We start from the raw sequence: 15,315 nt of genomic DNA on the forward strand, positions 1-15,315 counted from the left end.
AAATCAAAAACACTAGGTTAAGCATACTAGGTTAAGGCAAAACTTTGATACCTCCTTATTTTTGCAACTGCCAAGTCTGAAAAATCAGGGGCTCCAGGAAGAAAAGAATCTTTTTCTAAACTCTGAGAAATGTAACTAACCCTTTCTATGGTATGGCACCATGGGTCTAAGGGTGCCATGACACAGATTCTTCACTGAGACCAAGTGTCTGTTCTCCTGAAGACTGAATTCAATTGCAGCTTTGTTAAATAAGGAAAATTACCCCAAATTATAAACAGCCCCTTATTTTCAAACGATATCGCATTATTATACCATTATTATAAAGCAATGATTTAACCCTTTAATAAAGATATATTTCCACTTAAATTATCAATCAATAAAAAGTTGGTATTACTTTTAAAAGATATTGAATATTACCTTAATTTGAAAAAAATGTGAAACTTTCAAATCCTATTACTCTCCTTCTACCTTTAGCCCATGCTTAGTTCAGTGAATGCACAGGTCTAAAATCTTGACATGGACATGTGTATTTATAGACAAGGGAAACATCATTCTGCTGCTTTGTATTTTAAAAGAATAGAAATGCACTTACTTCAAAAGGGCCCCCAAATATCTGCTGTGAAAGAAAAATGTGAAAACCCATTACTTGAGTTGAATTCTTATGACTCACGTTCTCTACACACTGTTTTTAAACCCACAGACTCTTTTCTTAGAAGCCCTAACTAACACTTGTACAGAGCAGGAAAAACATCTTCATTAACAAAATTACACATGTAAGTAAATATGCAGTGCCGTCCCAGTGTCAGCTCCGTAGCTTCTATTTCGAGTTTATGAGAAGTCACAATGGCGGCTGCGGGCCTAACTGAAGATGCATTTCTCCGAGGGAAAGCATTTCCAAGGGTTGCTAGCTAAGGGTTCACTCAGAATTCCGAGATACATTTTTGACAAATACATTTGAAAGATGCTAACCAGGAAATCACAAGATTGTGACTTAAAGGGCAGTTTCGAAGAGGAAGGAATGCATCTTTCAGAAGGCTCTGCAGTGGCTCTGTCGGTAGCCACGTAATTTGGTTTATCTGTTTCTGGACCCAAGAAGTGACTGCTACATATTAGGCTTTGGACTTCTCTACCTGACAGGGTACACATTGTCCTCTGAGCTGATCACTCTCTCACATGAGCGACCGAAAGCAGCAGAAGTCCTCTGCTTTTTCCACATGTTCATTTCGAGAGCCCTGAATTTGCAAAAACAAAGTACTTTGTGTTGCTTGGCTGAAATGGTTTTGTGTTACCTGGTCTTAACACAAATCCAAGCAGTTTTCTATATGCAATCGACGAGACTGTGTCTCTGGAATCGTGCAGTAGCACAAGCTCCTTGTGTTTCGTTTTCCACAAGTACATGCTCCAGAAACCTCCAGTGTCACTTGTGTGAAAAGAAATAGTCCGCATGGACTGTCCCTTGGTGCGGACGCATTGCATATGCACTGTGTGGGGTTGGGGAGGCTGCCATGCGCGTGTCCGCATTAAACCCATCTGCTTTTCTTTGTCCATGACAGTGGAGAAGGTCAAGAGGATGCAGGAGAACTTGACTTTAGTGGTCTCCTGAAACGTAGGTGAGAACCTGATCCCAGAGGGGTGTGGTGGCCTGCAGTCTGCTAGAGGCCCCCGGAAGTCAAGTTTCAATTGAATGTGATTCAAGGGATTTCATCTCTTAAAACGTGTTTTGCTGCTAGATGATAACAGAGTCCGCTATGAAAGAGAGAAACAGCCCCGTACTAACCTAACCTGTGAAAGACTTTAGCTGATGCTTTTTAACTTTCTTTGTAAAGGTTTCATGTATTTTCTTAGTTGAGGATGAGACAATTTGAAAACTGAAATATAAGACTTCAATGCCTGACCATCCAGCACCGAATACACAATTCTTTCTTGTGATCGAGTGAATAACACTCTATTCTTCTGCCTTCGATGTTTGATATCTGACTGAAAAATCAACTCCATCATTTCAGTAGAAGTCTGCAGGCATATGTATATTTTAAGATGCAGCCCTACCATGATATGCTGTTCATGAGTTATTGTGTCTCTTCAAACTTAAGACACTATTGATTTGAAGATATATCCCTATTTTATAAATCACTGAGCAATGAAAAAATGTTCCAAATAGTTTATTATAACACAATATTGATGAGATACATCCTTATTCCAGAGATCTTTAAAATGTCTCCCAAATGTACATTTTGGAAGGAATGAAACGTGGTAGGGATATGGAAATAAATGTTTAGCACTCATTGACATTCCCTTGAGATTTTCTTAGTTTACAATAAAATGTATGGAATTTCACAGGAATATATACCGTAAAACCATTTCATAGGATTTCTGTCTGTATGTATCAAATCATATGGTGTATTATATATGTGTTGTATATAAAGTTACAGATAGATTTTTACCAGATATATACTATAGTGAAGAAGCGATGAAAAGAAATTGATTTTTTTTTGTTTTGTTTTGTTTGGTTTGGTACTGGGGATTGAACTCGGGACCTTGCATTTGCAAGGCAAGCAGCGGAACAACTGAGCTAAATCCCCAGCCCAAGAAATTGATTTCTGCTAGGATTCTGTTTTATCTAGCAAATTTTTGACTGAACAGTAAAACTACAATTCTAAATTAACAATTCAAAATATTGATATTGTAATTTAGCTTTTCAGGTTTATTTTCAATTATTTTTGTGCTTTCTATAGATATCAGAGCAACGTAAAGCTGGGTGTGGGGAGGTACACCTGTCATCCCAGCACTGTGGGAGGCTGAGACAGGAGGATCACAAGTTTGAACCCAGCCTAGGCAACTTAGACCCTGTCTCAAAAGTTTTAAAAAAAATTAAAAAGGGCTGGAGATGTAGCTCAGTGTAAACACCTTGGATTCAATCCCCAATGCCATAAATAAATAAATAAATAAAGTATAAATCTGCTTCACAGCAAATTACAAAGCTTGTAATAAACTGAGCTTGTGCTTACTCTCAGTTTAGTTGGATGGATTTATTCAAGTGAATGAAATGAATAATTTATTCTAGCCCTCCACATTGAAGTTCAGTAGAAATACTAACAGGCACAATTTATTCATCGCTGATGGATACTAGTCCATCAATAGATGTGGCGACATTAAATACATGTTTCCTCTTTGGGATATGTCCAGTTATCATTCATTTCCGTAACTGGATTAATTGCCCAGCTGCACTTGCAGTAACTGTAGGTGGTGGGCCCCTCTCCCTCATCCTACAGTCAGTGCCCCCCAACTCACATGGAAGGAGAGGCGGCTCGGAGACCCAAGCCCAGATTCCCGTCCCAGGCAGCTGGTTCTCTGTAACTCCACAGAAGACAAAGCACTCCGAACCTGCACCGAAAGCGGGTGCCTCAGTTTGTAATCCACATGACACCTACGGAAATCGGTTCCCCTTTGTTCCCCTGCAATAATTCGCTCAACTAGGAAAATGCCCAAACTCTCCCGGGGCAGAATGCGTTGCTAGGTGCCAGAGGAAGAGAAATCCAGAAAGGGACGAATACATTTGTGTGAGAAAGAAAGGGGCAGCAAAAACCCTCAACTCTACTAATTATGTGACTTCAGTCACAAAGTGTCCTCTGAGACTTGCCTCCCAAATTTTCTGTAAATGCAAAGAGTAAAAGTGACTTAATGGAGTGTGAAATTTAACCATGAAAGCACCGGCTCCCAGCAGGTGGCAAGTAAATACCAACCTTCACTCGGAAAATGTTTTGTTTTCCCTCCGAGAGTTCATGTTCATGTTCATAAGGAGACAAAAGACACACATGATCATTCAGACTGTGATGCAGTCCATTGTTACAGGCCATTGTCTGATAAAAAAGGAAGAGGGCCGGGATGTAGCTCAGTGGTGCAGCGCCTGCCTTGCAAGTGCAAGGTCCCGAGTTCGATCTCCAGTACTGCAAAAAAAAAAAGAGAAAGAAATAGAAAGAGAAAATAACAGACTAGTTTTACCAGTAGTTTGAGATTAAAAGAAATCTAACTATATGGTCAAAATGACTAAAGAAAAAACATGAGAAACCAACATGTCATCAGTTTTCATTTTCTTTACATCCCCAACTTAAGATTATGATCCATAATTAGATTGCTGTTAACATAGGGCTGCATCCATTTACTCTGTGTGCTAATCCTCTTGTAGCTTTAGAAGTCGTGTGTTTCCTACTAACTTGTGACTCGCATGGGTTTTCCTGGTGGTGCTGCGACATGGTACTATTTCTACCTCTCCCAGAGTGTGTGACAAAGACTCCACCAATAAACATCATTATTCCCAACCTTTCTGTACAAAAAAAAAGCTGACCAAGCCAGCTTATTCCAAACACACACAGGTAACCAGGGCAAGCCTTTGGGCAGGGTTCTGTTATGGGATTAGACTTCTATAAATATTTGCAAGTCTTAATCTACATAAAATTTCTATAAATGCTTGGTAGCTCACAAGGATCGTCAAGTTATAGAAATTTTGATGTAGATGGAAGCACATTGAGTGTTATACAAGTCTATCCCAATAATGGAAAGGAATCAAATTTATGTTTTTCTCCTCGCTATATCTCAGCGTGACCCAGCGGGTCATTTGCAGTCACCATGGTAAGTAAGGTCGTGTTCTAGGGGAGTTTAGGAGACACTACAGGTGACATAGTTGACCACACATTGCAGTCCACGACGAATGCTTCCATCTGCAATTGGGGATGCAGTTAAGTGATAGAGACAAACAAAAAAAGGAACAAGCAAGAAGTGATTGGTATTCCTATAGGAAATTTAATTAGCAGAGTGGTATATAGCTTGGTTTTCAATGAAGAATGGTGAGGATGATTGGTTTTATGAATCTAACAACAAAACTGACTCAGGAAAATGACAATCTTTATTGCTGGTTTCCTCCACATCGACGACTGAGGGATCCAGGCATGTCTCTGTGTTTGACTTGGGCCTCTTTTTAGTTATTAGTTATTTAAATTATATCTAGCTTGATAGCTACCTACCAATGTCAGGAGGCTACTTGAAATGTGTATGTGGGTAAGTCTTCTTGATTAAAATACAAATTTACAAGGGCCAGGGATGTAGCTCAGTGCCACTGTACCTGCCTTGCACATGCAAGGTCCTGAGTTCAATCCCTGATACTGGAAAAAAAAAATTATAGAGTGAGGCTCTGTCTCAAAAAACAAACAAACAAAAATAAAATAAAGTGCAAATTTAGCACAATCTAGAATGACATAACCTTAAGGTGTGGGGACTATATTTAAGCTAAAATGTAAGAATACTAAAGCATTACTAGTTGGAGGAAATACCCCACAGAGAATATATACATATGTACATATATGTGTATGTACCCATTTTAATGGCAATTCTCCAAGACTTCCTATTAAAATATTTTTAAAATAGCTGGGCATGATGGTGCACACTTGTAATCCCAGCACACCGGGAGGCTGAGGCAGGAGGACACAAGTTTGAGCCCTGCCTGGGCAGCATAGCAACCTAGCAAGATCTTGTCTCAAAATTAAAAAAAAATTAAAGGCTGGGATGTAGCTCAGTGCAAAGGTCTTGGGTTCAATCTCCATTGTCATGAAATAAATACATAATTTTTGATATGGATTGGAAATACAGACTGCTTTTAGTCAGTAGATCTAGCAAATTATCGATGTTCCAATTTCAGGATGATTTTCTTAAGCTTTTCAATTTCCCCTGTTGATAGCATGAACCCTATTCCACCCTGAGGGGACCCTTAGTCAGACTTTTCCAACTAACCTGGTAAGAGTAGCCAGCGAGGCTGAGCCAAAGGAGAAGAAAATCAACTTAAATTACATTTTGCACTTATACTAAGCCCTTCTTCCTAAAGTGTTTATTCCCGAGTTTCAATTTAAAATAGTTTTAAAATAAGGGGGAAACAAGTGTATATTAAACCTGATAGACTTTTTAGTCATATGTTTCTTTAAATGTTCTATATGTTCTTTAGCCGATGATCAGAATTTGGAGTTCTAATTTTGGTAATTGCCCTAAGAAGTTACTTTCTCCATGTTCATAGACCCTTAAACCATTTGCTTGACAGTTTAACATTTATATGCTTATAATTGATCTCAACCTGCTCCCCCCCAAATTAAAAACAATAGGTTAAGATGAAATGGGAGAGAATTTTTGATCTAACTCCTCTTTTCCTCTACCAATTTAGAAAAACAATTTTCTTTTTAAAAGTATCTGTGTCCACAAAAATATGAAAAACAAACCCAAAAAATTCTCATGGCAGTTTTAATTTTTAATATAAAACCAATGGAAATGGCTAGTGTGCCTATTCACAGAGACAGTAGGAGAAATGCTGTTGGCAAAGTGCACGGGTTTGAAATACTGTCTTGGTGCAGATGCGTACATCAGTGCCTGTAGAAAGATCCCAGGCCGGTATCTCAACCTTTTCCTTCTTAATCCACTTTTCAAAGTGAATTCAGTGTCCTCATCATGGGGAAAACCGCTCTTGTGTATATTTCAAACATCTTGGTGAGACTTTAAGGTTGAACACGAATGAACGCATTCTCCGATATTTCCTGATACCCTCTTCCCCCACCCCAGGTTTTTAAGTAGGAAAATGAAGTGTTCGCATGGTGCACATACTTGACCTTCTAACCAGATGCTTCCGAAGACTTCAAGCTCACAGTTAGACTTGCTTGGGCCTTCCAAGGGCTCTCAACAGAGCTTTTAAGGCAGCCATGAATTTGAATCCTACCCCAACCTTGCTTGTCTTGGGGGTCAGGGAGGCTACTAACCTGGCCATGGTTCCCCGGGTAGGGAGGTGAAGCAGCAGGAGGAGGAGCCCGAGGTGGACGTGTGGGAGCTGCTGAAGAATGCAAACCCCAGTGAGTATGAGAAGATCGCCTTCCAGTACGGCATCACGGACCTGCGGGGGATGCTCAAGCGGCTCAAGCGCATGCGCAGGGTGGAGAAGAAGAGCGCAGGTGAGCGGCCGGGTGGCCAGGGGCGAGGGCCAGGGGCGAGGGCCAGGGGCGAGGGCCAGGTGGGTTTCCCGCTGGCCCGCGCCGGTGTGTGTGAAGCTGGGTTGGGTGCGGCGTCACCTTGGGCTTCAGTGGCCACTAGGGACTTTCTCCGCCTCTCCTTCATCTCAAACTCTAGATTCCCAGCTGGGGGAAGGAGTCCCGTGTCCGTTTTGCCGTCCTAGGCTCCCAGCCATTCAGGCCCAGGGACTCCTGTTTTGTGAAGCAGCTTTGCTCCTCCCAGGATCTGAAGTGAATGCCCTTGGTCTGGTTTGCGGTGGAAAAGGAGAGAGAAAGGAACGCGTTTCAGTCGGTGCCTCTCCACCTAGACTCCTGGGCTGGGTCCCCCCGTCAGTGGCCGCTCATTTCTGAGCGTTCGGGATTGGATGCAGCAGAACAAGGCATGGAGAGTTCTTCTCCCAGCTGATGAGACCTCTTTGTTCTTCTCAGTTTTGAATATGACTTTAAAAAAAAAAAAAAAAAAGCTAATGTTCCTTTTTATTTTGTTAGAACATGAGAAAGTGAGGGCCAGAGATTTAGCTCAGTGGCACTGCGCCTGCCTCACAAGAGCAAGGTCCTGAGTTCAATCCCTGGTACCACAAAAAAAAAAAGAGAGAGAGAGAAAGTAAGAGTGTTTAAGCAACAGTACAACAAGGTCAGAAAGATTGATAGACAAATATGAGACCCGAAGCACTTCACACTTTGAAAATATATAACATAGTTTTCAAACTGTCCACGTGAGAGTTCTTATCTTAAAAAAATTAAATTTAAAAAAGTTAACTACTTTTGGGCTGGGGATTTAGTTCAGTGGTTCTGCCACCTGCCCTGCAAGCACAAGGACCGGAGTTCGATCCCTGGTATCAAAAAACCCCACAAAACCCTAATATTAATCATGCTGGAGAAGAATCAGGTTCTTAAAGTTCAGTTTAATTTGGATGCTTTATATGTGGATTCCCTACAGAGGCAGGTCATTTTATTTTATTTATTTATTTTTCTTGGTATCGGGGATCAAACTCTGGACCTTGTGCTTTCGAGGCAGGAGGTGGAACCACTGAGCTAAATCCCTGGCCCAGGTCATTTTAAATGCTTCGACATTCTTATGTTTCTTCCAAAAGCATGTGAATTTTCTTTACATTTTTAAACCATCTTTTTTTTTTTTTTTTTTTGGTACCGGGGATCGAACTCAGGTCCTTTTGCTTGCAAGGCAAGCGACAGAACCACTGAGCTAAATCCCCAGCCCTAAACCATCTTTTTGTGTATAAATCAACACAGAATTCTAAAATATAAAGAATAATTTGGAAGTTTCTCAATTTTTTTCTTCACCAAGGCTCATTTTTTCATTTGTTTTTAGACTTGCATACGTAGACTGACGATTTAAACTCGTAGCATGTGGACACAAACGCTGACATACTTTTGTTTCTTCTGTCTACCAGCTTTTGCAAAAATTCTTGATCCTGCATATCAGGTGGATAAAGGAGGCAGAGTGAGGTTTGTCGTGGAACTGGCAGATCCGAAGTTGGAAGTGAAATGGTATAAAAATGGGCAGGAAATTCGACCCAGCACCAAGTAAGTGGGCTTTGCAACTAGTCAATGATAAATGTAAACAAATCAAACAGCAGTTTGGGTTAGTTTTCTGAGATTAAAAACACTTTTGGTTGTATCTTTATAATGCACAATGATATGAAGGGAGGTGTCTTTTCATATCCATTTTAAGTCTCTTCATATAATCTGAAGCTATTAAAATCATAATGTTATATAAACTAAACTTTGTTTTATGTTTACGCGTATGCCGATTATTTCGAGTGACTCCCAATTATGATTTTGTGCCGCTGCAGGTTGTACTGTATTAACTATTTTAAAGCATTGCTACATTTCGCTCAATTTTTAAAATAAAACTTTGAAATTTTGAAACACATATTTGAAATGCCCGCTGAGGGCCACGTGTCATGACTGTGTGCTTCTAAATTAGCATCTGTATTTCTCGTGACCACACCCTCTCTGCCTTCACTTCCGGGCGTGGCTCTGAGCGCTGGCCGTGCTGCGTCTGAACACAGCGCTGCCCTCGGGAAGCGGGGACCCGGGGCTGCGCTGTGCCACTTCCTGGCTCGCCCCCAGCGGAAGGAGGCTGACTGACTAATCCCCGGCCTGCTGCTATCTCTGGCCCATTATGAAACTACTTTACAGAGATCCTCCTCAGCCCCAGAGATTTTCAACTCCAGTATATTTTTTTAAATTAACAAGAGCCACGTGTACATCGATGAGCGACTTTAATCCTGCAACTTGTCACTTCTGGAGCAGAGGGAGGTGGCTTCCAGTTGCTCCGCAGGGCCTTAAGGACAGAGCGACCTTGCAATTATGACCTTTATACCTGGTGCAAAATTATCTTGACAATGGCCTGGGTTTACAGAAACACGCTATCAATTGGCTAGCTTTATCTAGAAAATGTTGGAATATTTTGTTCTTGAAGTTTTCAATTGGAGAAGTTCCTGAGCCTAATTTTTTTCTGATCTATTATAATACTCTAATGTGCTCCTTTGTAATACAAGCCAGAGATCACTAAATTTCATTACCTGTTGACATCTACGTTTTGGTTTCCAAATACTCAAATACTGTCTTAACAGATGGCAGCTGTTACGTGATACAGCGCCAGGCTTTAAGCTCATTTGACAGGCCATCACAGAGTGTAGAATTGTATCAGCGGCGAAGACCATAGAATTGCTTAAATTGAACAATTGTTTATTCACCCAACAAAATCTACTAGGTCCCAGGGCTAAGCAATGAATGGGGTACACGTCAATAAATAAGATCAAATCCTCCCACCAAAGTTCATTATTTGGTCATTTTTAAAATGTAGCATTAAAATCTCTCTGACAGTCTCAACCAACCTTATTTTCCAACAGTGGGTAAAAATAAATTAAATAGGAAATATGTAGTCACTGGTTTATATTTAATAAAACCCTTGTGCTGTATAAAAGAAAAAAATCAGAGAGGTATATAAATATGCCTGTGTATTATGCATCACAAAGATGAAAATTGTTTTTGTTTGATGTTGAACTCTAAAATATACAAGTAGATCAAAATTATATCCCTTAAATCCAAATATTACCAAAGGACGAGCCAGATTTGCTGGCAATAAAGAAAAGAAGGGAATCAAGTTCATGAACTCTATCTTCTCTTGGACACAGGTACATTTTTGAACATAAAGGATGTGAGAGAATCATGTTTATCAACAACTGCGCGCTGACAGACGACTCGGAGTATTACGTGACAGCTGGAGACGAGAAGTGTTCCACTGAGCTCTTCGTGAGAGGTGAAACATCTCTCCCCTCGGCCTTCCATGGTGCTGCTCCTCCCAGGACAGGGACCCCAGCATGCAGAGATTCTCCTGCCTCTGCCTATGGCTGGGCCGGGCTCTCAGGCTTTGGGCTCTGGTGAGGCTTTGTTATGGTGACCCAGGGCAGGATAAAATGCAGGGGGAAATCCTCACACTTTGAACTCAAGCCAGCCGCGCACGGTTGTGCAAGGTCATTGTCCTAGTCAGGACTCCTGCAGCCTCCCTGGAGAATCCCATGTCACACGCACGGCCGATCACAGGCAGGATTCTCAGGAAAGCAGCTCCGTGGGAAGCAGGGGCAGTGGCTGGCATCAGTGGGTTTTTAGTCGTTTGCTGAGAGGCTTTGTAAGAACTGGGGGCGGAGAAGACTTGAGTCCCATGTCGTCTTTACAGAGCCCAAGTCCCAGGCCTGCGTGGCCACGTTCTCCCCGCTCCGTGTCTGCTGCCTGCCTCCCACTGGAGGAGGAGGGGAATCTCCTACCCCTGTTCACCTGCTACTGAGCCAGCTGGAGAGTTAGTTCTACGAAAACTGAGCGAGCTTACCCAGAATTGCCAGCTGTTTGTTTCACCAAACAGACATTTAAAAAATTCATTAAAAAAACAACAACCCTCACTTCTTACCACCTTGGGACCCGCAGATGGGACTTTTGTGCTGTCAGATTTTCATCTGGGAACAAATCAGGGCTCGGGAGACGGGCTTTGCAGATTTGATGATTCTGGTTTCCCTGTTTTTCCGCACTAGAGCCTCCAATCATGGTGACCAAACAGCTGGAAGACACAAACGCCTACTGTGGGGAGAGAGTGGAGCTGGAGTGCGAGGTGACCGAAGACGATGCCAATGTGAAATGGTGAGAGTTTTCCTGGGGCTGCCCACTTTCAACAGGCGGAAAGGTGCCTTCCCAGTCGATAGAACAAGACATATAAATGGCTTTTAAACACGTGAAAAAAATCTGAACCTTGCTGGACGTCATGGTGCACACCTATAATGCCAGCACTCAGGAGGCTGAGGCAGGAGGATCACCACGAGTTCAAGGCCAGCCTGGACTACACAGTGAGACCCTATCTCAAGACAAAACAAAGCACTACAAAATAATAAAAGTTTAGTAAATTCCACTGTAAGAAACTGTGGTGATGGGTACGGAGTAGATTGTGCAAATCTCGAATCATAGCTATCTTTAAAATGTGTTAGGAGCCCGGAGAGGGGCAGGGTCATGCTTAGCGTGCACATCCGTGGCTCTGAATGAGAAGGGCTGGGGCGTGTTCTTTTAAAGTAATTTTGTCAACAGTACTTGCCACAGCAGGACTCTACCGAGGGGTAGAGGGACTCCCACGTCCATTCCTGTGTCTGGGACCTAAAAGATGCTGGGGTGAAGCGAGGACTGAGACCCATGAGTTTGTTGCCTGGGGATCGTGTTTTAAAATGCTTCCCATTGTTAATTTAGGTTTAAGAACGGAGAAGAGATCATCCCCGGTCCGAAATCAAGATACAGAATTAAAGTCGAGGGCAAGAAGCACACGCTGATCATAGATGGGGCGGCCAAGGCGGACAGCGCGGAGTACTCCGTGATGACCACGGGCGGACAGTCCTCTGCCAAGCTCAGCGTGGGCTGTGAGTGCCGCTCCGGGCCGTGTCCTGCGGGTGCTGGGCTGTCCGCCCGGTGTCAGTGGTCCGGGCCTGTCGGACCTCTGTGGGTAGCTTTTTTAAAGATGCAGAATTGGGTTCCAGTCTGGCAGAGCAGCAGCAAACGCACTATCAGGTTTCAGAGAATTAGAGAATTCACGAACCCCCTCCCCACCCCCCTCCAATAGGAGACACTGACTCATGGCAGAACCGGGCCCAGTTGGCCATGAAAATTAAAACAGCAAGTGTCGGGGTGACGGGTGATATGCGCAGGGCAGAGGTCTCGCTCCCTGTGGGTCCCCCTGTACTTTATGGGGTCATCCATGGACTCAGAAGCAAGCTCAACTCCCTCTTTATGCTTCCGGAACCACAGGCATTTTGCTATTTGCATCCACTTACAGCAATTCCTGCCCGTTCTGCCTTAAGGCAAGTTCCACATTTCTAAAAACCTTTATGCCAGGCCAAGTCATGCAATAAAAGCCATGGGCTTTGCAGGAGAAATGGGATTATGGCCCAGCACAAAGATCTTTGTCAGTGACATGTTAGAAAAAAGGTAAGGACCTCAAGAGAAACCTATCTGGTCTGTTCAGCTGGGGCAGCTGACCGCCCTCCCCCGTTCTCAGGAAGGAAAGCGTGTCAGGCGTCTCTGAAACCCGCATTATGCTCTGCTACCCTCTGATGGAGCGGTCCCAGCTGTGCAGACTCTCGTCTTCGTGACACTCTTTATTTCCACAGTGAGGCCTCTGAAGATTATGACGCCCCTGACCGACCAGACAGTCAAACTTGGCAAAGAAATTTGCCTGAAGTGTGAGATCTCTGAAAACGTGCCAGGGAAATGGACGAAAAATGGCCTGCCCGTGCAGGAGAGTGACCGCCTGAAGGTCATTCACAAAGGGCGGTAAGCAGCAGGGAGCTATCTCTCTCACCCTGCCTCCGGAACGACAGTCGACAGTCCAGTCGACAGCCGTCTAGTCCCGTTTCCGCTTGGAGGGTTGCCGTGGGGAGACGACCTTTTCTAGCGCTTTGCTTTCTGCTAGCTAGGGTATGGCTCTCTCTCACCACCACTCACTCCTACTATGCCCTGCTCACAATCCTGGGCCCTTTCTCTGGTCCAAAGCCACTGGCTGATTTCATTGCCACCAGATACGCGGTTAGGGGAATGGCACTGGATTCCAGCTGAGGACCTGGGTGAATGTGCCCACCCACTGTCCCCGGCCAGTGTGAAATAAGGTTTCTAGGAGACACTGGTTCAGACTGAGCCTCTGGACAAGACCCACAGACCCATCCCAAATGCAGATGCTCAGCTAAGTCTCTACGCCACCGTGCCAGGCTGTTCACCTGACCTAGGAAATCAGGAGAAAGAGAAATAATTGTCCCATCCCCAAACAGGCACCTTGAACTTACATAAGGAAGTACCCTCACCTTTCACCTGTATTTAAAAGCACCTGTGAGATAGCCCACTTCTTGTTTTCTGTGTTCACTCTCCTCCACCCTTTGAGGTTGTCAGCCCTTCTGCTCTTCTCCGTATTAGAACAGCTGTGGTACTTTATAGAATGAACTGTGGCCCACTTCCAGAATTACAAATAAGGGCTGGGGATTTAGCTCAGTGGTTTCGCCGCCTGCTGCACAAGCTCAAGGACCAGAGTTCAATCCCCGGTACCAAAAAAACAAAACAAAACAGAATTACAAATAAAAGCCAACAAAGTTCTTCCAACCAAATTTGTCATGGGTGTCTTTTGACACCAGTAAACATCCCATGACTTTCCTACATTTATTTTTTTCTTGGAGAGTTGGATAATATCTTAGAATCTAGCAAAGACCTGAGGCAAAAGTTTTAACCTTGGGCTCATGGATTCTTCTGAGAAATCATGAAAGAACCTCTAGGGACCCCATAAATCCTCTGAAATTGTGAGAAAATTCTATTTGCCTACAAAAATATTCACATTCATAATCTCGAAGTACTGACTTCACACATTATTTTTTATCTTTTTGCCATGGTGAGGATCAAACCCAGAGCTTCACCCATGGTAGGCAAGTGCTGTAGTACTGAGTCACAGCCCGAACCCCAAAACAGTGCTTTGAACAGAGAGAGAGAGAGAGAGAGAGAGAGAGAGAGAGGAGTGCAGCCATAGTATCCATGTGGCTGTCACTGTCCATGGCCCCAGTGCATGGAAGAACTATTCATCTTTTGGCATGGGAAGCCCAAGTCAGGATTACTCTTAATAATTTCTTAAATCTCCAAGTGTAGCATTATTGAGATGCTATGTTTTATTCTTTTGAAAGTTATGTGATGAAAAATAATAGACTTGTATACATAATAAGCAGGTTGCATTTGTAGAGATCCTGCCATATAATTCAAAATACAGGGATGTAATCTGGGTCAATAACTAGAATAATTAAGGTTCACAGTCTCTCTCTCTGTCTCTCTCTCTCCTGCTTGATACAAGTTAATCAGATGAAGGGCAGGTGTCTCTTTTTTTTTGGTACTGGGGATCAAACTTGGGACCTTGTGCTTGCAAGGCAGGTGGTAGAACCGCTGAACTAAATCCCCGACCAAGGGCAGGTGTCTCTTTGGGCCATGTATAATTTAATTCTCTGCAAAGTCTTTAGAAATATGTTTTCCTCGTGTCCTTAGGATCCACAAGTTAGTAATTGCCAATGCCCTAGTTGAAGATGAAGGGGATTATGTGTTCACACCCGACGCCTACAATATTCCTATGCCAGCCAAAGTTCGCGTGATCGGTGAGTCCATAGCAGAAATCATCGCCCCATTGTCCTCATATAAGTGTGTGTGTGTGTGTGTGCGCGCGCGCGTGTGCGCGCGCACGCGGGTGCTTACCGGGGAATTCTGATGTATTCAAAACTATGTGATAAAGAAAAAATGCATGGACTGGTATTAATCATGAATGAAAGCAGTTGGTGCCTCAGTCTTACAGTGAGATAGCTGTGCAGTGCTCTGGGCAGCAGTCTTGGCCCCGTTTGGATGCTCTGTGGCCAACTAAACAGTGTCGCACAGGCCGGTGGCCAGAGAGGTGCTTGCTCCCTGGAAGTCACCATCCGATGACAGAACCTGTGTCCCCTCCAGACCCTCCCAAGATCATCCTGGATGGGCTGGATGCGGACAACACGGTGACCGTGATCGCGGGGAACAAGCTTCGTCTGGAGATCCCGGTCACCGGGGAGCCGCCCCCCAAGGCCCTCTGGAGCCGGGCAGATAAGGTCTGTCACATGATCGTGTGCGCACCCTGTCCCGGCCCCTCACTCCCTTAGTCAGAGGAAGGGGGAAGGGACTCACTGCACAGACGGAGCCCTCAGAAAAGGGGAGATGGCCGATTAGGGGCAAGTCT

General features: G+C 43.7%; 1 protein-coding gene across 16 annotated transcripts in view; it reads left to right on the plus strand.

Moving 5' to 3' along the window:
• Mybpc1 (myosin binding protein C1) overlaps positions 1–15,315 on the plus strand; it is a 66,769-nt gene that overhangs the window by 28,027 nt on the left and 23,427 nt on the right. For all 16 annotated transcript variants that reach the window (XM_087192700.1, XM_087192699.1, XM_087192702.1 and 13 more), the window contains 9 exons: positions 1,554–1,610; positions 6,811–6,977; positions 8,447–8,579; positions 10,199–10,323; positions 11,090–11,195; positions 11,790–11,956; positions 12,704–12,866; positions 14,604–14,710; positions 15,054–15,187. In XM_087192700.1, the coding sequence (XP_087048826.1) occupies positions 1,554–1,610; positions 6,811–6,977; positions 8,447–8,579; positions 10,199–10,323; positions 11,090–11,195; positions 11,790–11,956; positions 12,704–12,866; positions 14,604–14,710; positions 15,054–15,187 (1,159 nt within the window). The remainder of the gene's footprint in view (positions 1–1,553; positions 1,611–6,810; positions 6,978–8,446; positions 8,580–10,198; positions 10,324–11,089; positions 11,196–11,789; positions 11,957–12,703; positions 12,867–14,603; positions 14,711–15,053; positions 15,188–15,315) is intronic.

This window comes from Heterocephalus glaber, unplaced genomic scaffold (assembly GCF_053883595.1).
Source record: "Heterocephalus glaber isolate CG9 unplaced genomic scaffold, H.glaber_assembly_v1.0 deba00001572, whole genome shotgun sequence".
Lineage (NCBI taxonomy): Eukaryota > Metazoa > Chordata > Mammalia > Rodentia > Bathyergidae > Heterocephalus > Heterocephalus glaber.